The sequence below is a fragment of the Acanthopagrus latus genome, chromosome 7 (genome assembly GCF_904848185.1).
Source record: "Acanthopagrus latus isolate v.2019 chromosome 7, fAcaLat1.1, whole genome shotgun sequence".
Taxonomy (NCBI): domain Eukaryota; kingdom Metazoa; phylum Chordata; class Actinopteri; order Spariformes; family Sparidae; genus Acanthopagrus; species Acanthopagrus latus.
The window spans coordinates 10,349,346-10,374,281 of NC_051045.1; the positions used below are offsets into that span (position 1 = coordinate 10,349,346).

A 24,936-nucleotide genomic window follows, 5' to 3' on the forward strand; every position below is an offset into this window, starting at 1 on the left:
TGTTAAGTCACTTCTGGGCTTTTTAAAATCTACATTGACTGCCATGGTTCAATAATTAAAGCAGTTCTTTCTTTATAGGGATTCCAGTACCAATAAGGTAACTTATCATTTCACATTTTTATATTTTAAAGTTTACAACCTGTATTTCATGCACATCTGAGGTTAAGAACGGCTCAGGTGTAGTGCGCTCAGATGGATGGTTTAATATTCATCAGCTCATAACAAATTTGTTGTGTTAAAACCTGATTTTGTTCCTGTTCTCTCTGAACCCTTGTGGAGCTGTATCGCTGTAACTGCTAACGTGCAATGTTGTGCATCACTTTTCCTTTACAGAGATATTTGTGGTCAGGATAGTGTTTTTGACCATGCGCCTTGTTTGAGGTAACAGTTCATCCATTGACGGAATTTGTTTCTTGTTATTTTTATTTCGGGGGGCTTTTAATACCTCTATTTGACGGGAGTGTGACTTCAGCATGTTTTCACCCCTGTCCTTTGGTTGGTTGGTTTGTCAGCAGGGTTATGTGAAAACTAAAGAGCGGATTTCAGCAAAACTTGGATGTCGGATGGGTCTCGACCCACAATAGACCCCCCCCAAAAAAAAAATATTTAAAAAAAATGGTGCACAAAAGTCCCAAATCCCCAGTTGGAGGCTCAATTATGCCTGTGAGGGGTTCACGTGAGTTGAATCATGGGAAATGTAGTATCCAGCATGTTTTGGTGCCTGATCCATAATACAGCTCAGGAGGTCTTCTTGGCCTCCAGTGCCTACAGAGACACCACAAACTTAATGAATTTGTATTAACCTACTGAACTGCTGCTGTCAGCATGTATGTAAACATGGCCACTAAAGAAGCCTTTAAAAACTCTGACAGACAGACGGGATTTGTGTTCTGGGTCCCCTTCTAATTGGTCAGTGCGGGACCCCTCGCATATGTTGAGTGTTTTAGCTCAGCCCACTTTCTCGTGAGTGTCCGAAATGGTTCTCGCTGCCTCCCTCACTCCTCCTCACCCTGCCTCACCCCTGTGCTCAGTGCGCCAGACTGAGTTCAGCCCCTTCGGCTGGAGGCTCGGGTTTATCTGGGAGCAAAGAGAAAGCCACTCAGGAGCTGCGCGCCGTGAGGTGAAGGGAAGGCTCCGTCGCGGACGCTGTGGGGGAGCGAGACAGGACCGGGAACCAGGGATTTGACCTTTTTGCGCATCAACTCGGGTTTGTGAGGGAGAGCGGGGAGCCATGGCGGTGATCTCTGCTGTTTGGGTGCTCGTACTGTGCCAGCTTTTGACATCATCCTTAGCCCAGGTAAGAGTCACCAAGAGAGGCGTCCCTCCTGTCAGTTAGCCGCCTGCATCACTGCATTTATTATTCTATTTTATTTATTTTTTTGTGCTTCATGCATATGCTTAAATTATTGTAGTAAATGTATGTGACCTGCTGGTTGGCCTACTAATAATAATGATGCTGATGTTGGTGCCAGTCGCTTCAGGCCTGACCTGCGCATTATTTTGGAAGTTTTTCGCTCAGATGCTCTTTATTCTTCTCGTACAGTCACCACAGACTGAATGTGGGTGGTGTTTTGTATCTCTGGCTCTGTAGGCCTATTCTTACTCTACAGAACCAGCCTGATTGCGTGCAGGTGGCCGCGCTTTTTCGCACCACTCGATGAAGTCAGGGTTATGTTTTCCTTGAACCCGTGGAATGCGCGGATTGGAGATCAGTGGCACAGCGCACAATGCCCCCTCTGTTTCACCAGGCTCCCCGGCTGAGGGCGAGCGCCGGAGCTCATTAGAAAAGTCCTCAGTGAAATAAGTTTATTTTGTTTAAATGAACTGTGACACAGTGATTTATTTGTGTTTGCACAGAAATCTAGTTTAGCCTTCCTCTCGTGCGTAAGAGGTTAAAGGCGTCTTTACGCATCATGGAGCTGCTGCTGCTGAATTGAATGTATTCCAGCCTAATTTATGTCGAGTCTTTAGAGTCAGGCAGAATATTTTTATTTCCTTGATATTGTTCTGGGTATAATGTCTCTGACCTCTGATGCCAAAGTAAAGCAAACATGTATCACTTCTTGTTCAGTTCATATCAAACCACATTCTAATCATGTGTGCAGCATTTGTGATGTCAAAGGAACAGTGGAAGCAAAATTTCTGACTCTGACGAATTTTATGTTTCAGAGGCCGGGACCCAGAGGAGCCCCAGGGCCACAAGGACCCCCAGGGCTGCCTGGAAGGGATGGCACTGACGTGAGTTGACCAGACTGCAGCGCTTTCTTTACGCGCCCTCAAACTTTCGCCTATTTTTAGATTTAACCAACTCCATCTGTAAAAGAAAGAAGTTGGCACCTCATGTGAATGGGTTTTTCCTCTCTGTGAGATACTGACCAGTTTATTTTCCGTATATTTTTAAAAGTGTCAAGTTCCAGAGTAAAGTCACCAAAATCAGAATATGTTTGTAACTTGTGCCATAGCCTCAGTGATTAGAGTTCTTTGTATTTTGTCAGCTACCTGTGGCAGATAGTGTTTTCTTTGTGTATAAATGTGGCTGAAATGTTTCTAGATGTTAGTTTTTATCACACTGACTCCTCCCAAAGCTCCTCCTACCACTATGGAATCATAATCATGGATGTCAGGTAGGCAGGCTTTAATCGACCGTCTACTCAGTGGAGTTCTGTGTTAATCTTTCTTTCCTCTTAAGCCCTTCAGAGCTTTGGTTGTATTCACTCTGTGAATCGCTTTTACTTCTACTCGAGTTGGTCCTATTAACTCTTGCAGTGTGATGTGAGACAGCCTGATATGTGTGGATTTTCATGTTTGTGTCTCATCAGTATGTGTGGCCAGTACAAGAATAATATACTGAATCGAAGCCCCTCAGAATCCTCACTTTTTAGTGTTTTTTTAAAGAATAAGTTATTGTAAAGATATGAGTGAAAATGACATTACAAGACTTTATTTGCACAAGTTACATAAGGTAATTGGATTATAGGGAAGTAAAAGAAGATAAGATAAGTAACGCACTTCAAAATCGTATTTCCTCTATATTTATGTCTTGTCAGAAAAATCTGGGAGTATTTCTTTGAGTTGTGATTATTTTTGTGCCTCTGGTTAAGTTGAGGCGCACAGACGGCCCATTCATACATTCCCCAACCCTATGAGACCATCTAGAATTTCACCTCACACCTCCTCCCCTCACCTTCATCCCCCCCTGTACAAACCAAACTGAAGCTTCTATCATGTGACCGGTCTGTACAGCTCAGCAGTGTTTGCTCTGTCCCAGTCACTTTAAAAAGCCAAACATCACATCCTGCCCACTGAAACTCACTGCTGCAATCACTTTCATATTTCTGCTGTAAAGACTGAATTTCAGTCAAGACTGTGTACAAGAAATCAACAGAAAATCACTGAAACACACATTTTGGTTCATACCTGTTACTTATTTTTTTCTGTTTTATTAACAGGGCAAACCTGGACCTGCTGGACTGGCAGGGAAAGCAGTAAGTATTCCAACATGACAAGTCAGTTTAAAGAAGGGACTGTAAGAAAAATATGGGGTGTTGATGGGGGCTCCACTTTATAAAGCAGTGTGATTAATATTTTCTTTGATATGGGGAAAATAAGTGCAGCACTCCCCCCACAACTTGTCAAAAATATAACTATAAATATATATATAACTTCTTACAACCATGTCACAGGTCAAAGCCGTGTCTTTTTATAATTAGCTGTATTTCAAATTAAGGAAATGCAACATAAAATGTAAGAACAGGAAAGATCATTTTGTACAGTCCATATGATGTAGTCTAAATTCACAGAGCAGGATATCAGAGTCAAGATGGTTCTATAGAACACAGATAAAATCATTGTTCACTTGACGGGATAGTTGATTTCTCGCTCCCTGCGCCTGTGTAGGGTCCTAAAGGGAAAGCAGGAATACCAGGGGCACCAGGAAAACCAGGCCTGCCAGGACTTCCAGGGGTGGACGTAAGTTTCAGATGAGCACAGGCAGACGATTCTTATTCTCAGCAATGCACCACTTTTACCTTTGTCAAGAAATGTCTGGAATCAGTGGCGAGAAGCCCATTTCACTTCATTTTTTGTTAGAAGAAACTCTCCCATTGTTAGATTTTAGATTTTCATCTCGTAATTTGTAACTTTTAATCTCCTACACATTCTTTTTGTTATCTCATATTTATGATTTTATGTCATAATTTCAACTTTTTGTCTCAAAATTTTGACTCTCTATTTCATAGTTCAGGCTTTTTTATCTCATCATCTCAACTTAGCCGTATTATTTTCGTCAAGATTAGTTTTAATCTTATTCTTTTGTTTATCTGGCGGAAATGGGCTTCCATACTTGGCAGAGTACAGTCTATTACAAATAACAGCGGAACACAAGGCAGTGATGTACAACTGAGTGATTTACTCTCTCTTCAGGGTTTGACAGGTCCTGATGGTCCTGCTGGGAAGGACGGACCCGCAGGGGAACCAGTAAGTGTGTCTAAGTCTTTTGAACTTACTGGGACACCGAGGATGCGATTAAAGATGCGCCCCATTGAATGTTACAACCTTTTCTACTTCAGACTGCTCCTCATTAATCAGCTAGTTAAAGTCAGCCACTAAGACACATGATCACGCATGTACACAAAAACACTCTCTGTTGACTGCTGTTTCTGCGAGGATCTCTGAGAGGGTCTGATGGGGACACGGCCGTGTGTTTCCTCTGTCAGCTTGGATTCGTCAAGGCGGCTCAGTCTCTTGGTGGGAATATTTTTAATGAGGGATCAGAATCGGATTTATTTCGGCTGCTGCTCTAATCCGGCCCGGAATGCGCACAGTTTCCCACCAATCTGTAAAACTGGAGTGGATGATGATCTGTGGCCACGATGCCGAGGGTTACAGGTACTGTCCTCTGAGAGATAGAAGAGAATCACAGCACGTGTGGCATCAAACTACGGCTGCAAACTGAGTGATTAAACGGGAAGACACATCAGATACAAGACAGGAAGGGATGAAAAGATTAAGTTCCACTGCAAGGCTGCCCCCCTCCCCAAATTCAACTAATTAGCCCACCTAATGAGGAAGCTTGCAACAACAAACATGCCTAATTACTCAGATTACTACATTGCCATGGATGCTTCATAGTGCTGCAGGAGAGACCTCCAAAGACAAACAGGATCATTAACTAGCTGTGATAAGCTGACAGTAATGATGTTCATTTTCACAACACAATACAGATTCCTCTCACATTTTACAGGTAATTTTCAGCTACCTCGCATCCGCTTGCTTGTGATTCGTGTGCCAGTGCACCCTGTTGTCTAGTCTGCAGACTGAGGAATGTGGTGGAGAGGTAACATTACTGTGTCAGGCCTGTTTATTTGGAGTCTTTTGACCTCTTAGACAACACAAATACAGCTGTGAGGGAAGTGAACAAAGAGTTAAGACAGGGAGGAGAAGTGATCGCAGGAGGTTAGAAAGCTTAGAAGATTATTATCATAATGTTTTAATCTTGTTTTGAAAAGTGTCCTTGTGTGACTTGAAAGGAGCTTGTGAATAAAACATATTATTGATATTGTTTATTATTATCATTAAGGAGTGACACCACAGGAAACCACAAATTGATTTATTCATGGGGCAAGTTTGTTGATGCAATTGTTTTAACCTGACGGAAATAATGGATGAAAAATGAAAACAAGGTGAATTTAATGACGGAAAGAGCAAGACAAACATATCTGAGACCAGCAATACTTGTTACTATGTCCTCCACACTTAAAAGTACCAAGAATATTAATTTTTATATTTCAGGAATGTACAGGTAAACACATCAAATATAAAACCAGAGATTTTGAAGAAAGACAAGTATAAATGGAACTTTTCTTTGCAAAGATGCAGACGTTTTCCTCCTCTCAGTTAATTTAAATTTAGTGGCACAGTATTTGTGGTCTTCTTCTTTCCAATGACCTGAATCAGAAAAAAGTATTGACCAAATTACAGAATGTTTCTCAGGTGGAGGCCAAGGAGGTTGTGTTTTCACCTGTGTCCGTTTATTGGTTGGTTGGTTGGTTGGATGGATGGTTGCTTGGTTGCTTTGTTGGATGGTTGGTTTGTTTGCTTGTTTATTTGGTTTGTCTGTAAAATTACACACACACACACACACACACACACACACACACAAAAAAAAAACAGAATTCCTAAAACCTTGGAATGATGGGTCTCAGCCCAGTGTATATGCCATTACCTTTTGGCGCAGTTCTTAATTAAGGGATGGATACACAAACTTTTTCTCACTCTTTTTTAATATTGTGAGTATTGTGAGTGTTTGTCAACAGTTCAGTTAATTCCTCATGTGAATGGATCTTGATGAAAGAACATTTAGGTGGCTGGTATCTCTCCATGAGTTCAGTTTGAGGTTTTTAATTTTTGGTTAAGGAGTTCTAGGTGTTTTAAATATAGTGTGATGCAGGGCTATTGAGTGTGAAACTGGATTAAGCTGACTGAATTAAAGTGGACTGTTGGGCCTTGAAGGACTTACATGCTCCACTGAGTGTAATTCTAGTTTAATGCTGTTTTTGTAGCATTTCTGACTTTTATTCATGATTGAGAGAAAACACAGAGAAGGCCTGGGTTTTTTTTGTCTGAACACCATTGAAGCCTGACAACACAACAAGTTTTAATTTATTTGAAGATATTGACAGACAGATCATATGGCTTGCTGGAATATGAACAGCAGGTGTGTCAAGCATGACTTTAATACACACACATACCCCACAGTAACCACCCTACAATAGATTTTTTTTAAAAGAGCTGCTGAGAGGCAGCCCCCATAAGTCTGCTGAAACCAAGCACATCGTTCACATAGAGGTTGAAATCTCTGCAAAAGCGTCATTTACACTGGTGTCGCTGGGGATTGTTAAAAGATAATTAATTGAAAATGTGCAAAAAAAAATAGCTTTCACCTTGAAATGTAGAAAACGTTTGACTTTGATGTGCAATTATACATTTTTTTCCCGCCTTATTATTATCTACTCTGTCCTCATGCAGCATGGGCCTCTCATTACATTGCCCAAAATTTTAAAGACCATTAAAAAAATGTTTTTTTTTGTTCATCTGAGCTCTTATGTCCCTATCACGTTTGAACACAAAGTGACGTCCTTGAATCAGTGGCTCTGTGTACTCTGTGCAAAATAAAAAGGGGACAGAGCTGCTCATTAATGTGTATTTTTAATGAAAAAGATAAAGTTTCACTTTTGTAACCTAACTTTCAAAATTTCTACAACTTCCATTAGCTGAAACAAAGTTAAACAATTTGGGACGCTGTGTAAAGAATAAACAAAACAGATAATGTATTTATCGTCTCTTATCAACTTGATTTTTGTGAATATATGTTTATCCTGAATTTGATGCCAGCAACATGTATGTTGGGGTCTGGGGTAACAAAGAACTGAAAGTTGTTGAATGCTATAACTGTATCATAATTGGGTATGAAAGAGGCATCCAAGGAAGACACAGTAGTTCCCAAGCAAGGACAGGGCGAGGGTCACGTGAAACACATGATTGTATAAAATATATTACTTCATCGGTGTGGGAACAGTTGTCAGAAAACACAGCTGGGTTGCTAATGATTGCATTCTGTGTTTATTTCTACTTTTTTACACAGTGTCCCAATTTTTTAGGAATCGGGGTTGTATTATGTCCCCACGTGGGTAACCAGTGTGTTCAAAGGGTTCATATGTGGGTCGGAAGATTTTCTATGCACTGTTCATGATTTCGTCTGAAAGGTTGATTTTGGTATTTTGCCTTTCTGTCTACAGGGTGATCCTGGACCCCCTGGGCCACCTGGACCTGCTGTAAGTACCCCCACATACGATGTAACACCTACATGGTGAAGTGATGTCAGGTTTAGGTCGGATTAAGTCCCAAAAATTTGAAATCAGGCTTTCAAGTTGTCCGAGTAAAAATATAGCGTGAACATAAATAAATAAAGTTTAAAAATAAGTGATAAAAACAAGTAAGTTATATTTTATTCATTTTTTTTTCACTGCTATGAGGACACTTTGAATGCAACTTAGATGCTATTTCTTAGTTTCAAGGTGGCAAACATTCGACAGCAGACTTAGTTCACTCTAAATTAACACTTTTGATAGCAGCAGTGTCACATATTGTCAAAGAATAACTTAGAATCTAGTTTGATCTGATCAAACTCGGCTGCAAAAGTGCAAATCGACCTCACAGCAAAGACCTGGGACAAACTTTTAAAGCGGATATTAGGCAGTGATACATCACATCGTGGATATTGATGTTGTGAGTAAATCTAATCATGCTCTCTGTGTTTGTGACTTAATTTGCCTTCCTGTGTCTTCCGTAGGGCAGAGGGAGACCAGGAGCTGCAGTGAGTACACAACATTGTTTCTTTATATTATTCTCTTGTGTGTAACGCTGGAGATTGAGATTCTCTGAGCATGTTACACAATGTTGTAGCTCTGGCTGTGTGCTACATCTAAACATGTCCTCTGATGTCTTCTTTTGTTTCCAGGGGCTTCCTGGAACCGACGGGTTGCCAGGCGGAGTCGGACCCCAGGGTCCAGCGGTGAGTGTCTGTCCGATCTCCCCAATTACACTTCCTGTCGTCCTCGTGTAGGAGTTACGTCCTCTGATTCACAATGATTCTTGTGATCATTTCTATTTCATACTATCCTTGAGTCAGTACTCACAGAGAGATCTATCATCTGAGAGACGGGAAATGAAAGCAAACTTCGTGTATGAGCCTCTGCAGCTGATCAGATCAAGACCCAGCAGGTTTTAACTCACAGCTCTGCTGACGTCAACCAGTCCAACGTTGCCCTAAATTCCTGCGTAATGTTGTAGGAGTATAAGAATAACCACCAGAGAGGAAGGACACTTTAATATGTGGACTGGCCTGGTGTTTCTACTGGGTCACGCTTAATTAGGATCCATCGCTCATACTCAGCTCAAGTGCAGGTTTTAGAAAGACGCTTCTAACAGCTGAATATCCAAAGAGTGACGGTAGCACACACACACACACACACACACACACACACACACACACACACACACACACACACACACACACACACACACACACACACACACACACAACATAGAGTTCAATGATATCAATTTCACACATTTGTCCTGGCTATGTGAACCAACATGTGACTTTCATCTCATTTTGATCCCACAGTAGTGTTGGCAGCAGTGAGAACATATTTTACAGTCTGGGTCAGAATTCATTTTGACAACACAGATAGGTGTAAAATAGTCTACTTTAAACAATTATTTGTATATATGTTTTCTTCTCCAAAAGAGTTTAATTGTCATGCTAAAATCCCTGAAATAGCTTCTACTCCCTCTCCCCAATTTAAAATACATTCATATCTAAGTATTTTTCACTTTGTCCACATCACATCTGCTGAATATTGGAACAGAATCGGTTTCCAAAGTGTCTGTGATGTCACAAATCCTTCTTGTAGGCCCCGGTCATCAGGGAGAAAATTTGCTCTTTCATCAATGAATGTGAAAATTGTGTCAAACTCACTGCTCACTCCCACTGTGCTCACTGTGAAGCTCACACATTCAACTGTAGTAACGAGAAGGACAGGGACTTTCAAGTTTTACAGTTCATGTCAGTGTGAGGATTTCGGTGTTAGGAACATCTACTTGTACTCACCTTAGATGATTTCTTATGTGATTAATTTATTGTCCAGATTGTCCAGAATCTGTGAATATGCACATTTTTTTTTTTTTTTTTATCAAAAGAAATTCTATCTAACAACATTTAAAAAAAACAGTTACACAGGTAGCATCAAAACAGATCAGTTAGCTGCACAATATGAGTACTTACAAGAGAAAGTGCAGTCACGTCACGGCTCAGACACAAGTGAAGTGACGGTAAGTCAATCAGGTTTTTTGAGAGGGAGGAGACTTTAAGTGTCACTCTGTCCTCAGGGAAAGCTACACGTGACTGTAACAACTGTGAGACTTTGCAGATCTGAGATGTTGCAGATTGGCTCTAACTTTGACACAATCAGGAAAAGAATCACCTATTTTAAAACAGATGCTGAAGATGCTGCTAATTGTGTTGGTATTTATCCTTTTCTCAGGGTGCTGAGGGACTTCCAGGACTTCCAGGACCTCCCGGCCCTGATGGACCACCAGTGAGTGCATTTGTCATTATATGCTTTACAGAACAATCACATAGTGTATATTTCCACTGCCACCCAGTGGATCTCTTGTTGAATATCTGTGAATTTACAGATGAACATTAAAATGGACAAAAGGTCCCTTAACGTGTCCTCTGTTGTCATTTCTACTTCCGCCAGGGTCTTCCTGGTACACTTCATGATCTCAGCGGCGACCTTTTGGTAAGTTTGCAATCCTTCAGCTGTGAGAGCAGCGTTACACCAGCACACAGTGAGTGTAGAGTCCTCATTGTTTTGTCTCTGTCCTCTGCAGTGTCCTGCCATCTGCCCCCCTGGTCCCTCTGGTGCTCCTGGGATGCCAGGGTTCAAGGTGGCTTCTTTTTTACTTTGTTTTGGATCATACCGTGCTCAGTGTCTCCATGAGCATATATGAATCTCATTTCATCTCAACACCCTCATATCATCATTAAACTTCTGCTCCTTTAGGGTCACACAGGGCACAAAGGAGATAAGGGAGAGCTTGGAAAAGATGGCGAGAAGGTGAGTTTATCATGTGATATTTTTTGGCTGGCATCAGTGATGAAATGTGTCTAATTAACCTATTTTGGCAAAATAATGGTTATACTGAGTACAGCTGCTTGTTTATGATTTAATCTCAAGTGTCCTTTCCTCTCCAGGGTGACGCTGGTCCACCTGGACCACCAGGTATTCCTGGTACCGTGGGTCTGCAGGTGAGCTTGATAAAGATAATTCAGATTATTTTCCTGCTATTGCGTCTCTTCTCACTTGTTGCCTATACACACATTTCCCCTGTTTACATTTTGTACAGCACCTTCAAGAGTCGTGAAATATCCAGAGATTTTTGTCATATTAATGTGCCTTCACAATGCTCTGATGTTGCTTTTCAGGGCCCACGTGGTCTCAGAGGTTTACAAGGCCCAATGGGATCTGTAGGAGACAGAGTAAGTGACATTTAGAACGTGATCACTCACACACAAACATTTAAATGTGTGTACTTACAGTATATTTCCTGTGTTTGTCTTTAGGGCCTGCCTGGTTTCAGAGGCAAACCTGGCATCGCTGGCGTCATTGGGAAGACAGTGAGTCTCTCCTTGTTTGTCACACACTTAAATAAAAAAATAAGAAACAGTATGATTGTAGTTTGTCGCTAGATTAGACAGCTGGTCCCATCAATGAATAGCTGTATGTGTTTCATCTGATGTCTCCAGGGTGACGCTGGAGAAAAAGGACCACAGGGATTCAAAGGACCCAAAGGAGAAATTGTAAGTAATACTGATTTGTGATGAAAGTTTCAGGAAGAATGATGGATGGATAGATTGATCATGTGTCTTTCAACAGGGTAAAATTGGTCCCAAAGGTGGTCCTGGGGGTGCAGGACCCAAAGGAGAGCCTGTAAGTGCATGTCAGAAAAATTCTACATATTTATTATACATTACCGCCCAGAAACACAATGATCATGTGTGATGTCTTCTACAGGGTATTCCTGGCAGAGACGGCAAAGATGGCACACCAGGATTAGATGGCGAGAAGGTAAGTTGCTTCTTCTATCTGCATGGCCTGCAGGCAAGTAAATAAATGAAGTTAACAGTCCACAGCCTGAGTGAAGCTGATGTCACAGTGTTGTCTGTGTCAATAGGGTGATGCTGGACGCCATGGGGTGGTCGGAGAGAAAGGACCAAACGGCCTTCCTGTGAGTGTTTGTTGCTTCCTGTCTGAATGAAGATAACTGATTATTTAAACCCCTCGTGACTCTTCAGGCTTAGTAGTTTCCCACTCTGATCTGCAGCTATAATTTCCTTGATGTATTTTCTATTACAGGGTCTGCAAGGAAAGGCTGGCTCAAAGGGGTCCAAAGGAGAAGTTGTGAGTGTTGTAACCAGTTAGAAACAGACTTGAATTTTTGGAGCTAAGATTAGGATGATGGAGGACAACGTTATTCTTTTTCCTTCTTTTAAACCAGGGTGATCCGGGGAAGCCTGGGGAGACGGGGCCCTCTGGAGAGCCAGGTATTCCTGTATGTATCTGATGGGCTTTATCGGGGGGTTATCACTGGGTCACAGCCTCTCTGACACATCACTTAACCCCATATGGGACTTTCAACAATGTGGCTTTCCTGACTTGTCAACGCCATCTTTTGCCCCCCCCCCCCCCTTTAGGGTGACATTGGCATCCCAGGAGAGAGGGGGATCGCAGGACCCAGAGGAGTGGCAGTAAGTTAAAGCTCACCTTTTACACTTAAGGCAATGTGTTCACACACACTGCTTGAGTAGCTTCAGAGGCTTACAAAGTATCCACTACAGGACATTTAAAAATAATTTCCCCCAAATTGACAAGCCAACATGTTTGACTCCCTGCTGCAAATGTGGTCATCTGTTAAGTTTAACAAAGGTATAGAATTTAGACTCCAACACTTTAAAGTGCACTCCTCTATAACCAGTGCAGATTTTTGAATGCACAATGACACAATGAAAAAGAAATGAAAAAGTACCACACTGCATAGCAGCACACAGCGTGCATTCTCTCACACTGAGATAAAACTGGAGTAGCAGCATAATAAACCGCTGCCCTTTGTAGTTAATGATATTCTGCCACAAATAGTACTGAGAGTATTATAGCTGGTATGGTGGCTTGTTAAGGTGGAGTCTGTTAGTAATGAAGGGCCAGTGATGAGAGCAGGTATTCATAAAAGAGGATCGCATGAACAGAGGGGTTTTTGTTTTTCACATCAGACCCTGCAGCGAGGAAAAAATGGGATAAAGCAGCAGAGGAATTAACACACTTCACTCGCACACTGCGCTGCATAATGAATCACACCTCACACAAATAGCGTTTTTTGTTTGTTTTTTTTAAAGATCTTCTTCTCTGAAATGTTAGCCATAAAAAACATCTTTTTTCACCAGGGAAACATCATTAATATCTTGTTTGTTTTACCACTGCATGCTCTTCCCAATAGGATTACATGATAATGTCTGTTTCCTACAGGGAGGCATTGGACCAGCGGGTAACCCAGGGCCTCAGGGAGTGAAGGGCTTCCAGGTTAGTTGCATGACATCACAAGTCTTAATCAGTTCTTTTTTTAAATTAGCAGTGAGCTGACTGGTTGTGTGTGTGTGGGTCATATACTGCAGGGGGTTAAAGGAGCCTTGGGGGATCCAGGTCTTCCAGGTCCAACAGGAATTCGTGGAGAGTTCGGTGAAAGGGTGAGTTTGACATGTTTGACAGTATTAAATGTCACAGGGCTGAATGTCATCATTCAGTGTAAACCCTGACATAATAAACCCATTCAACTTTCTTACAATCCTAAAAATACATTCTGTGGATTATGAGCAATTAACCTGTCAGTTATTGTTTTTTTATTAATCAATTAATAATTTGGTTTATAAAATGTAGGAAAACAGCCGCGCCAATTGTAAGGTCCTACAATGTGTTGTTTAGTCTGAAAACACAAAAATATTCAGTTTACTATCACAGCAGGTTTAGCAAACAAGAAAAATAGTGAGATTTATGTTATGATGGAAACAGAGAATATAAAAAAAAGAAATCTAGCCACGATTCCAGAAAGGTGAGACACTATAAATTGTAAAAACAAACAGAATACAATTACTTGCAAATCATTTTCTTACAAACGCAAAAAATATTTGACTGAAATAGTGACCTTAAGGTGTATTATGTAAGGTTTTTAATAACAGTTACGGTCATATAGTCTATATTCTTGAACACCGTAACCCTGTTTGGCCCTCATGTAAACATATGGCTTTAAAAGTACATCTAAATCTTGTGTAATTTCTGATACTCCATGTATCAAGAAGTTACATATTGCACCTCAAAGGATTTTTCCATCAAATTCTATTACAAAAGTTCAATGAAAAGTGTTGCATTGAATGGAATTTTTCTGTCATGACGAATCATCGCGTATAAATTAGATAACATCCTCTGATTAAATATTATAATGCAGACTTACACATAAACCTTGTATGCTTATTCAGTCAACTTCTACATAGATACATGTTTCTTATTCAAGTATATACGATATTCCATTTTAAATAGGTCATTGTATCTCCTGTAATAGTTATGTCATTTATAAATATACAGTCATTATAAATCTGATGCCTGCAACACACAAAGTGCAAAGAAACAAAGCCACACATCTTTTTGGAAGTCACACATCTTTTTGGAAGTCACACATCTTTTTGGAAGTCAGGGTTGTAACTACTGATTAATTTTCGGTCAATTTACGATTAATATTAATATATTTATTGTCCTACTGCAGTATGTGAAGCACAACAACAAAACAGGTAGAAGTCAAAACTGACAAGAATCTCCTTCAAATTCAAACATGAAACTCAAAGAAATGTCTCTGCACACCAGCATATATCTACTCAAACAGACGGAGCAGCATGGGAACGTACTGTAGGTGAATAAGCAGCTCGTCCCTCCTCAGTCACAGTGCTATAAAGTCGAGGAGGAGAAATCACCAACACAAAAAGACCTCCTGTTCAGAATCTGAGGACAGAACAAAGCCCGTCTTTATACCGTTCCAGGTTCCCCTCAACCAGCCCACCTCACTTCCCTTCATCCCCCCTTCCTTCTGCCACAGCCGGCTGTCCACAAAATGTTTCTGCATAACTCTCATTTATTCTCTCTCAACCCCTATAGGGTCCAGTCGGAGCTTCTGGAGCTAAAGGAGACATGGTAAATATAAGTCCAGCACAAAGATACCCTGTGATAGTCTTCATCCAGCCTTTTTTCTGTAATAGTCTGTAACTGAGAGGGGACTGTGTTTTATGTCCATGGGTAAGAATCCCATAATTAGACTTATGAGATGGAATAAAATCACTCAGATGTTATGTTGTCTCTCTAGGGTGTGGCAGGAAGTGATGGTTTACCAGGAGAGAACGGAGAGCCTGTAAGTATTTTCTTCATTTTCACTGTTCGATCCAAATCCAAACACATGCAGTACAAGCGGCTCTGGAGGCTCATTACTTTGTTAGCTGTAATTAGTTACACTATTGATTCAGAGCTCTGCTGCCTGACTGCTAATTAGGAGCAGAAGGAGAGAACTCATTAGACCTATTTGAAAGTCTTTACATTGGTTGCGTGTCAGTTTTCATATTGATTTTACTTTTAGTAATTTACTTGTTTATAAAGCCCTTCATGGTCTAACATCAGCCTGTCTTGGCCACTCTGGCACATGGGAAGAGCCTGCCTGATCATATGAGAGCAGCTGAAAAGAGTGTAAAACGTGACCTTTTAGCCTGATTTTGATCAGAATAGTTACTGACCTTTATTGACCTTGATTTAATTGCTTATTGTGTTATATTTATTTTGTCCATTTAATTGTTGTATGGTTTCATTCTATCACTTTTATTATTTCTTAGAATTTCCTAATCCACTATGCACTACTAACCTGTATAACACCTGTGAATCTGAGGTACCAATGTTATACTAGGGCTATACCTACTGTACTGGTTGCCGAAGGTGTGTCCTGCAGACCAAATTTGGCCCACCTCGATGTTCGGTCTGACCCAACAGATGTTCGTAGTCACAATTTTTTTATTATCATTAAAAAATATATATTATATAAACAGCTGTTTATGCCCTTGCATTTTTTGTGAGATAAAAATGCTTTTCAAACTGGCTATGGGCAAGTTTTGTACTGTTCTTTTGTTATGAAGTAATTTCTAAATGCACAGTGTGATGGATATAAAGAAACCATCAGTGTTTGGATTGCTTCCCTATAACCTAAGGATGGTCAAGCTTTCTGGATATTCAAATATACATTACATTTGAAATGGTTCAGTAATTCTTGTGACTATGTTTTTTTCTGAAAAAATATATTTTCCATGTTTTTTTCCCTTGCTTTTCTGGAGTCTATAAATAACGCGATACCCGCAGGTATCATGTTGTTACAGGCCTTGGTAGAATCATTTTATTATAACCAGATCATGTCGCTATCGGAGAGCATTCTTGCTTGAAATGCCCAAATGGCAGCAGCCTGGCACTATTTCTGTCTGCTTTCACATCTCTATTATAGACTAAATCACTGAATAAACTTGTCCTGTGTTGTTGTTACTTGGGAATCTGAGAAAAAACTAAAAGGTTGAAGTTGTATGTGCAACAGTGGCGCAAACAATATTACCACTTGAAAATGCGAGGCGGTAAGAACAATGTCTATTGCCACTTTAAATTTGAGGGAATAGGGCCAAGAGCAAGTTTTTTAATTGTGTGAAAAGACAACATCGTAATGCAGCACTGTAGTGCAGCAGAGATGACCTGGCAAAATTCTCCAGATTTAAGAAAATGTTAGTTTGGTACAGACACCGATAAAAGCAGCATCATCATTTCACGTCTTTGTTAAGTTTTTTACCATTGCAGCCCTATGTAGGTTCTCTAATTAGCAATCATTTTTCATAATCTGATTGATCATGGCTTGCAGACGAGGTCAGTCATTTAAGGGAACGTTTGATACATCATAACAAAACAAAAGAAGAGGTATTTGCTTTTCTCTATAGCCCGCCAAGACAAGTCTGGAGACTCCTGTGCAATACAAATAAAGTATTGTATTTGTATTGAGTAATTGAGTGTGTGCTTGTTCACATCATGTAATGCCAAATTATTGTTTTCATTTCACTAAAAACATATCTTTATTTTTTTAGGGTCCTTTCGGCCCAGTTGGACAAAAAGGACAGGTGAGCTACGTTGTTGTTTTCATCTGTATTTTGTTACTTGTGTGTCCTCATACATCTAAATGCACCTGCTCCCTCCAAACCAGTTTTCTACGTACAGTAGATGTCTTTTTATTAGGACAGAACAAAGTTAGATCAGATGTTGTGTGTGGGTGTAATTAGCAGCAAAAGTTTCTTCCAAACTCCCTCACTAAACATTGAAAGCTAGTGCCTCGCTCTGAGCTGTTGCCCACTTGTCAGACTCACTGCACATGATTCTGCTTCACATTCCAGGTTTAATGGGATTAATTAGCGATAGGTATTGGTGCTTTTGCTTTATTGGCCTGTTTGCTGCTATCGCCACAAGGGAGAGACGAGCCACATTAAGCTGCAGTGCAATTTATGTAATTAGAGAGACAGTACTGATGAGTCTCGCTCTCACAGTCTCATTTACTGTTTGCTGTGCTCCTCGGAGTAATTATCAGGCAACGAGACGCCATACGAGCCCGCCCCCACATTGTCTCAACAGACCCAGTTTGCTCCTCTGTTGGCGTTTAGTCAACAGTCAAATCAGAGGCGTATGGATGTTTTTAGCTCAGTTTGGAAGAAATTGATTTCCATATTTGCAAAATATAATGACTTTTTTAACGAATAATTCCTCTTCATTATAGCCAGGGAAGCGGGGTGAGCTGGGACCTAAGGGAGTGACAGGCCCACAAGGAGAGCTTGGGGCAAGAGGGCCCCCAGGAAAACAAGGACCAATGGGCTTCCAAGGAGAGCAGGGTCAGCCTGGAATTGCAGGAAAGTCAGGTGTACCTGTAAGTCATTTTGCTTAAAATCTGTACAGTTCTGTTAAAAGTGTGTGACTGATGGAAGCATACTAAATGTTGATGCTGTCTAATGTCTAATGAACTTCCAATGATTCTGATGAAAATGTGTTTGTTTCAGGGTAAACTGGCCAGTGAGCAGCACATCAGAGAGCTGTGTGGCTCAATGATCGATGGTAAGAGATTATATTGAAATGTATCTGTAATTAACTGCATTGCTGAATAAAAGTCATGGGTAAATTAAACTCACGTGTTTTCTATCACGCACAGATCAGATTGCACAGCTGGCCGCTAACCTTCGAAGACCTCTGGCCCCTGGAATGGTGGGTCGCCCTGGACCTGCTGGGCCTTCAGGAAAACCTGGAGTTGCTGGTTCTATTGGGCATCCAGGTGCTCGTGGACCACCAGGATACAGAGGCCTGCCAGGAGAACTTGGAGACCCAGGTCCCAGAGGTATGAAACATCAATCAGTGCAGAACATAGATCAGTTTGTAGGAAAACCAAAATAGCTTGCTCACTTCCTCTGCAGTTGTCCAGTGATACAACCTCTTTATCAAAATTAGTGGTGGAAGAATTCCATTAAAGTTTTCTGTTTTCACTACAGGTGATGTTGGTGAGCAAGGTGATAAGGGATCCACTGGTAAAGCTATTGATGGGCCCACTGGAGACCAAGGATACCAAGGTATGTGGCGTTAAACAATATGAAAGAACCAGAGCCAAAGCTGTACATATAAATCTTACTCATGACAGATATTTGACATGTCTATACAGACATAACTAATGAGATTAATAGTGGGTGCATTCCATTCAGGTGTGCCTGTTCCAGGGCATGCTGGTTTAATGCCGCAAATGGAATGGAGCCATCATTAATGTTATGAGATAACCTGATCGTCCTGCTATTACGAGTCAATTATGTGCTATGATAACAGAATATATACAGATTCATCATGAAATTGAGGAAATGTTTTCTGACACACATCCGATTTTGGCTCACCCCCTGAATGCTGTTCACAGGTCTTCCAGGAGTACCTGGAATTGTCAAAGATGGGCGTGATGGATCTCCAGGAGATCCAGGAGAGCCTGGAGAGCCAGGCAGGGTAGGTAGGACTGGACACCAGGGACCTCCTGGAATCTGTGATACATCAGCCTGCCAGGGAGCACAGGCCGCTGGAAAATCCTCCAACCCCAAAAATCATTAAACATGACTTCCTTCCACCTGATGCCATCCACCCCTTGGAGGAAGGGTGAAAGAATGGAATGAAAGAAGAGAGTGATCACGAATGTCCTCTTTATTTAAGCTGGAGAAGAGTAACATCAACAGGTGTGATATCTTGAGAGGACTAGAGGAACATCCAAGGATTGACATGAATACCAGAGCAACTGAGAGACAAAATCATCAAGATCACATCCAGAATTAAAGTGGACAGAAGAGTCCATATGAACAGTATCACATAACAAGACTTGACTTACAAACAACTGGAAAATGAATGAGTCCTTTGTGTATAAAAACTTTGTACATGTTGTTTCGTGCCCCCGTTACCTTCGTTAACATCCTTCTAAAAACAACAGTGACCATCTCTGAAGTGAATGTGCATGTATCTTGGCCCGTTAATGTAAATCACAGGTGTTACCTCAATATACAAGCTTACAGTGTAAAATATGAAAACAGGCGTCAGAAGCCAAAAGCTGTGTATGTATTATAAAAGGAATAAAAACAAAAATACCCAGGTGCCCAGAAATTGTGTAGATTAATGCAAAAATGTTTTGATAGTCTCTTTTTTACAGCTTGTTTTTTTTGTTTGTTTTTTTAATTACACGTGAAGTTGATTCTCTACTTGTGAGAACCAAAACAAAATAAAACTTGTGCGTGCATAAATCAGTTATTGTTAAATCAATTTCAGAACCTTAGGAACAAAGTTTTTTTTTTTCTTTTTTCTTTTAAATCTGAAATTACATCATCCACTATGTAATACCGGTGCTGTATCTATTAAATATACATGACCTTAAATACTATTTATTATTTGTGGGTGACTGTTGTATGTACAGTAAGATGCTACAGCGACATGTTGTAAGAAAGAACAAATAAAGCCACTTTTCAGTAAAACTTTACTCTTCTCTACATATCAAATGAACAGTCTGTACTTCGAAGTAATATACTTAACACTATGAAAGTCAAGTAACCACATTAATTCACAAGGAGACTGAACAATATACTTACAAAGTGTAACAATAAGTAAACAATTTTAATAACAAGCAAACAAAATTTGAACAAAGGACATAAAAGCTACACATATAATTAAAACCGTTTAACGTATGACAGCCTGAGAGGTGAAACACAGCTCATAAGATCACTTTCAGATGTTTGTTTTTGTAGAGAAACACAGGGCTGCCTGTGTATGACAGATAATGAAATCAAATATGTTTATGTATCATATGCTTTCAGACTGGAAACGTTCTAGTTTATCAAATCACTGTAACGCAGTCGGATGTCGAGCCGTAATGCTTTTGGTTGTTTCATTTGTTACAACACATTCATAACCCGACTCCAGGACTTCAAATGTACTCAAACATCTGGCTGATTTATCAGATAAAACAGTGAGAGGGTTATTGCTCTACCATAAGAGGGATGTCCAGTGTCTTGTCCATCGCCTGGGGGATTAGGTCCTGGTGTGATGAAGGACAGGGTTTAAGAATCAATCCTTTCTCATCAGTGAATGCCTTCTTGAACTCCTGTAATGGGTGAATAGTAGAATGTAGTGGTTAATGACAGAAAGAACCAGTCTGAGCCCTTCTTATGTGCCTGCACATGGTCAACATGGTGAGCTGAAAGTCAATTTAAAAATACATGATGTAAACATGCCAGATTTAGTGAGAAAGCTAACTGACATCTGTAGTGCCCTGGACGATAAAAGAAAACAGTAACAATACAAACAACAATGTACTAATCTTCAATAAGTAATACTTAAAACACACAGAATACATTATAAAATATTGATCTGTAAACATCACATTTTAACATGATACCTCTATCTATTTTTACTCAAGTATGACTTCTGGGTACTTTCTACAACACTGAAAATGGCAGATCATTCCAAAACGTACTTCCCTTCACTGATGACACACTTTGCCCAAATGTTTTGGGCCTATACCGCACCTCACAGTCCCCTCTAGTGGTGGCCCTTGTACTAACACCACAGTTTGATTAATTAATTAAAACTTACATAAAACAAGCATATATAAAAATTGTAAAATTCTTCTTGTAAAGTTCAGGACTTCAGTGAACATTCTGAATATTTGGTAGGCTTGTTATAATTCTCTGCCTTGTTTTTTTTAGTTTGTAAATCATTTATCCACAGCAGTAAATCAGTACAGTTAATTTGATTTGTACTGTAAAGTGAGAAGAATCTGATTTGAAATTCCTCAATAACGAAAGTCAAATAATGTCAGCAGCACTACTTATTACTCAGGCAGCAAGAGGTAATATAATTAAAGGGGCTCTGAGTAACAATTTGTAGCAATTTACACATGTTAATCTCTTTTTTACTGGCCATATGTGAGAGGACTGTATCATGATGTGAACAATGGGACTTTCCCTGACTCGGTTTATGATACAAGCCTGTGGACAATTTCAGTTGGTTAATGCTGCTGGACTGTGGATTTCATAACATAACCGACCCCAAAAGTTCTACAGAACCCTGTATCTTATCTTCCAGTGCCAATATTTTAGTCTCAAATAATACAGTTGCAGGACAATCACACCAAAATGCTTTGCAACAGAGACTACAGAAACAGACAACATAAACTGACCTCTTTGAAGGTGTCTCCATATGTGTTGTTGATGTATCTGAAGAAGGCAGTGGTCCACTGCAGAGTGGTGACTTTGTCTGAATCTGAGTCACAGAACGGCACCAGCATGTTCAGCTCATCACAGCACAAACGAATCCTCTTCCTACACAGCAGCAGCAAAAACATTACACATATTTGTAATCATTGTTTATCACATTTTACTGGCCTCTGACCCTGTTGAGGTTCTTAATAAAAGTCTCATGCCCTTGTGGTTTATGGAGACCAAGACATCATGTTATCTTACTAGGCCTGCAACTAATGATTATTTTCATTACCCACTCATCTGCTTCTTGATCAGTTACTACACATCTGGTCTATGGAACATTACAAAACAGTAGAAACTGCTCATCATGGTGCCCTGGAGAACAATATAATGTCATCAAATGTCACAAACATTAACAATAAAAATTCCCCAAATATTCAAATTCAGGGGCGGCTGTAGCTCAGCGGGTAGAGCAGGTCGACTAGTGATCGGAAGGTCACTGGTTCAAATCCCAGCTCCGGGCAGGGCTGAGCTGCATGTCGAAGTGTCCTTGAGCGAGACACTGAACCCGACATTGCTCACTAGTGAGGGCCCTGCGATGAGCTGGTGACTTATCCAGGGAGTACCCTGCCTTCGCCCTGAGACAAGGCTGGGATTGGCTCCAGCAGCAACACCCCGCAACCCCATGGAAAGGGATAAGCGGTTCGGACAATGACATGACATATTCAAATTCATTAAAGTGGTCAAATCTCCCATTTGAGAACCTGGAACAGGTAAATATCTTCCACTTTTACTTAAAAAATACTTTAACAGGTAATCAATTATCAGAATAATTAAGGATTCATTTTCTTTAGATAACTAAAGGATTACTCAATCCTAGTAACTCAGACTAGTTTAGTCTGAATGATTTTTTTTGAAGGGAACAGTACACAGAGATAATTTCATCTGTTTGTAATGGCGGCTCACCTGCGTTCCCTCTCCTTACGATTGTGTTTCTCTCTACGCTGGCTGAGCGACATACTAGTTCGGGCTCTTTTCTTTGTGCTGCTCCCTGGTTCTCCAGCCGAGTCTGGGGAAGCCTTAGCAGACTTTTTGCGTCGCGAGCTTTTGGTGTTACCATGTGGCGTTGCCGCTGCATCTGTAAAAAACATAGATAAGATGGACACAGATTCATGTATCTATCTATCAGTCAGCAACAAGACACTATAACTTAAATATATATGATGATATTTAGAGCACTGATGATTACTTTCTATGTTCACCAGTTGCTGCTCCTGTGTTGAGTTGCTGCCACTTGAATAGTGAGCTGTAACAACCTTTTCAGGGTGGAAGTTAAATGGAAAATTCTTGGGGAGGATTAAACACTGATGCTTAGGCTCAACCATGTGAGGAATATGGCCAATCACCTGAAATTAAAGAAGGAAGAAAATGGATTAACTAATCAATGATGGCTCTGATAAATCTGTAAGAAACTGCATTGTGATCCAGTGGTATTGATTCAACACACTTGTTCACACATGTTGGTGACTGGGTTAAAAACACCTCCCACGAATGGACTGGAAACTTCAGAAGGATTTGCTCTGTCACTTTTCATCCACTTTTGCATTTGAGGATACATGGCTGCCTCTTGAGCCTCTGCAGACTGCTGAAGGGTTGTCAAAAACCTGAAACACAACAACAAAGATTTTGCACAGTCCATAAATATGAGTGTGTCGTTATGTGGTCAAAATGAAATCAAAACAGTCAAAACATTTGTGAAGCCTACTTGCTCAGAGCTGCAGACTGGATATCTTGCTGTCTTGGGCTTTCAGCAGACACTGTGTTAAACCTTTTCTCCAAGCAAACTCTAGCAGCTGATCTGGATCGATTTTGCGAAGATGTGCTGCTTTTGGTGTGCAGTTCAGTCAGACTGCCTTCATCTCTGACTCTCGCCAGCACAAAACCTGGGACCTCTCCATAAGAAGCTGGTGTCTTCTCTGCTGGCAAAACTAGACAGTGCTCTTCAGTTGACGTTGATAGATCAATAGCTTGAGTGATGGTTGTGAAGGGAGACATCACTGTGGATTCAGTGGCATCTTTACCCATCACTGTGGCAGGGGGAGAGGTGGGATCTGGCCCTTCTGAAGGCGCAGCATGTGCCTCTACCTGTGCCTGGAAAAGGTGCTGAAGGTGTGTGTATTCAAACTCTGACATCTCCATCAGGCCAAGCTCATTTCCCAACGTCTGCTCCCGATTATGTGTCAAACATCCACCTTGGCTCAAAATCACCCCATGTGAGGGTGACAGATAGATGGCTTTACCAGTTGAGGACCAGGATGACATCCTTTACTCTGGAGATGGGATGAGATGAGGCAAAATTGTTTATTTGTCACACATTTCCACCAGAACAGGTCATGTAACTACGATGTGCTGTACCCAGGATACTTGCTCAGCGCGAGTTATTATCATTATTAAAATGGCGTCTATGAGCGTGGGTTAGCCAAAACAAACATGAAACAAACATGAAACAAACAAACATCACCTTAAGTGGTGAACTTTGAGTTGTTCGTGACTGCAAAGGTTAATGAGCTCCTGTATTAATATAAGTTAGCAAACGAGGGATTTTAAGCTAGTACATTTGAGGAGACGTTGGCTAACGTTACAATCTGGGTAAAAGCCTGGCTTTCAAACGAAAAAGAAAACTTAACACAAATAACATTCAACTACAATATCGCCCAATTTGTAAGGGTTAAACCTCAATTAAGCTGCAGTTTATGTTATCACTCAGCTCTCTGTACTGACCTTACTTTTGAGTCTTTAACTTACTTTGACGCCACTCTGACTCCTTGATGACTCAGCTAGCTAACCTAACTGACGTTGGTTTCCAACTGCCGGACGTCGCCGCACTCCGACAGAAAACTGATAAACAATATTCGTAATATTTTACAACGTTTTGGGGAGAGAAAGAAAAGAAAGAAAAAAAGCAACAAACAAACTATGTAAATTTAGTCAAGTTGTCCAGCACAGAGAAGAGGCAGCCTTACATACATACAACTACATTTACAATGGAGAATCACAACTACTGCATCACCTTAGTACAAATCTGAGATATTTGTGCTTCACTTAAATCACTTTAATTGTAAACTTGATAATGTTTTTGTGTTGTATGTTATTTTTAATGACTGTTTTTCACGTCGTATGGTTGTTTACTGTATTGTTATTTCTCTTCTTTGTGTCATGTAATTGTTTCTTAAAAATCAATACAAAGTTAATTATTTAAAATAGAGGAATCTGCAATTAAATGTACTCTAGTATCATAAGTATTTTTATACAGTATACATGTGTAATTTTACATAATGAAAGTAAAAGTAAATTACACATACATTTAAATGTATCCATTTAGTGTTATCTTAGGGTCACCTTTTCAGGGCCCATACCAATTATTAGAAATCAAGGAGACTTAAAACCGA

At 40.4% G+C, this 24,936-nt stretch overlaps 2 protein-coding genes across 7 annotated transcripts in view; one reads left to right on the forward strand and one right to left on the reverse strand.

The window, feature by feature from the left end:
* The window catches only part of col9a3 (collagen, type IX, alpha 3), a 32,225-nt gene extending 12,458 nt beyond the window's left edge, over positions 1-19,767 (forward strand). For 2 of the 4 annotated variants that reach the window (XM_037105037.1, XM_037105035.1), the window contains exons 2-32: positions 2,170-2,238; positions 3,450-3,485; positions 3,898-3,969; positions 4,423-4,476; positions 7,797-7,832; positions 8,351-8,374; positions 8,519-8,572; positions 10,107-10,160; positions 10,326-10,367; positions 10,459-10,515; positions 10,632-10,685; positions 10,823-10,876; positions 11,054-11,107; positions 11,192-11,245; positions 11,375-11,428; positions 11,505-11,558; positions 11,643-11,696; positions 11,803-11,856; positions 11,985-12,029; positions 12,127-12,180; positions 12,323-12,376; positions 13,149-13,202; positions 13,295-13,366; positions 14,823-14,858; positions 15,028-15,072; positions 16,823-16,855; positions 17,503-17,649; positions 17,780-17,834; positions 17,929-18,111; positions 18,263-18,340; positions 18,673-19,767. In XM_037105037.1, coding sequence (XP_036960932.1) covers positions 2,170-2,238; positions 3,450-3,485; positions 3,898-3,969; positions 4,423-4,476; positions 7,797-7,832; positions 8,351-8,374; positions 8,519-8,572; positions 10,107-10,160; positions 10,326-10,367; positions 10,459-10,515; positions 10,632-10,685; positions 10,823-10,876; positions 11,054-11,107; positions 11,192-11,245; positions 11,375-11,428; positions 11,505-11,558; positions 11,643-11,696; positions 11,803-11,856; positions 11,985-12,029; positions 12,127-12,180; positions 12,323-12,376; positions 13,149-13,202; positions 13,295-13,366; positions 14,823-14,858; positions 15,028-15,072; positions 16,823-16,855; positions 17,503-17,649; positions 17,780-17,834; positions 17,929-18,111; positions 18,263-18,340; positions 18,673-18,857 — 1,971 coding nt within the window. In that variant the 3' untranslated portion in view covers positions 18,858-19,767. Of the gene's footprint in view, positions 1-351; positions 382-839; positions 1,298-2,169; positions 2,239-3,449; positions 3,486-3,897; positions 3,970-4,422; positions 4,477-7,796; positions 7,833-8,350; positions 8,375-8,518; positions 8,573-10,106; positions 10,161-10,325; positions 10,368-10,458; positions 10,516-10,631; positions 10,686-10,822; positions 10,877-11,053; positions 11,108-11,191; positions 11,246-11,374; positions 11,429-11,504; positions 11,559-11,642; positions 11,697-11,802; positions 11,857-11,984; positions 12,030-12,126; positions 12,181-12,322; positions 12,377-13,148; positions 13,203-13,294; positions 13,367-14,822; positions 14,859-15,027; positions 15,073-16,822; positions 16,856-17,502; positions 17,650-17,779; positions 17,835-17,928; positions 18,112-18,262; positions 18,341-18,672 lie in introns of those variants that run through there. The other 2 variants (XM_037105038.1, XM_037105036.1) reach the window with 2 other exon arrangements.
* LOC119023249 (transcription factor-like 5 protein) lies at positions 19,747-24,539 on the reverse strand. 3 transcript variants are annotated; one of them, XM_037105042.1, is made up of 7 exons: positions 24,293-24,539; positions 23,253-23,817; positions 22,995-23,151; positions 22,737-22,893; positions 22,454-22,625; positions 21,466-21,607; positions 19,747-20,388 (listed from the first exon to the last, which is right to left on the reverse strand). In XM_037105042.1, exons 2-7 carry the CDS (start codon positions 23,807-23,809, stop codon positions 20,263-20,265), a joined length of 1,311 nt encoding a protein of 436 aa, XP_036960937.1. In that variant the 5' UTR covers positions 23,810-23,817; positions 24,293-24,539; the 3' UTR covers positions 19,747-20,262. The 3 variants fall into 3 exon arrangements, with proteins under 3 accessions (XP_036960937.1, XP_036960938.1, XP_036960935.1); XM_037105043.1 differs by having other exon boundaries at positions 24,274-24,539; XM_037105040.1 differs by having other exon boundaries at positions 24,269-24,539.
* Positions 24,540-24,936: the final 397 nt, after the last annotated feature.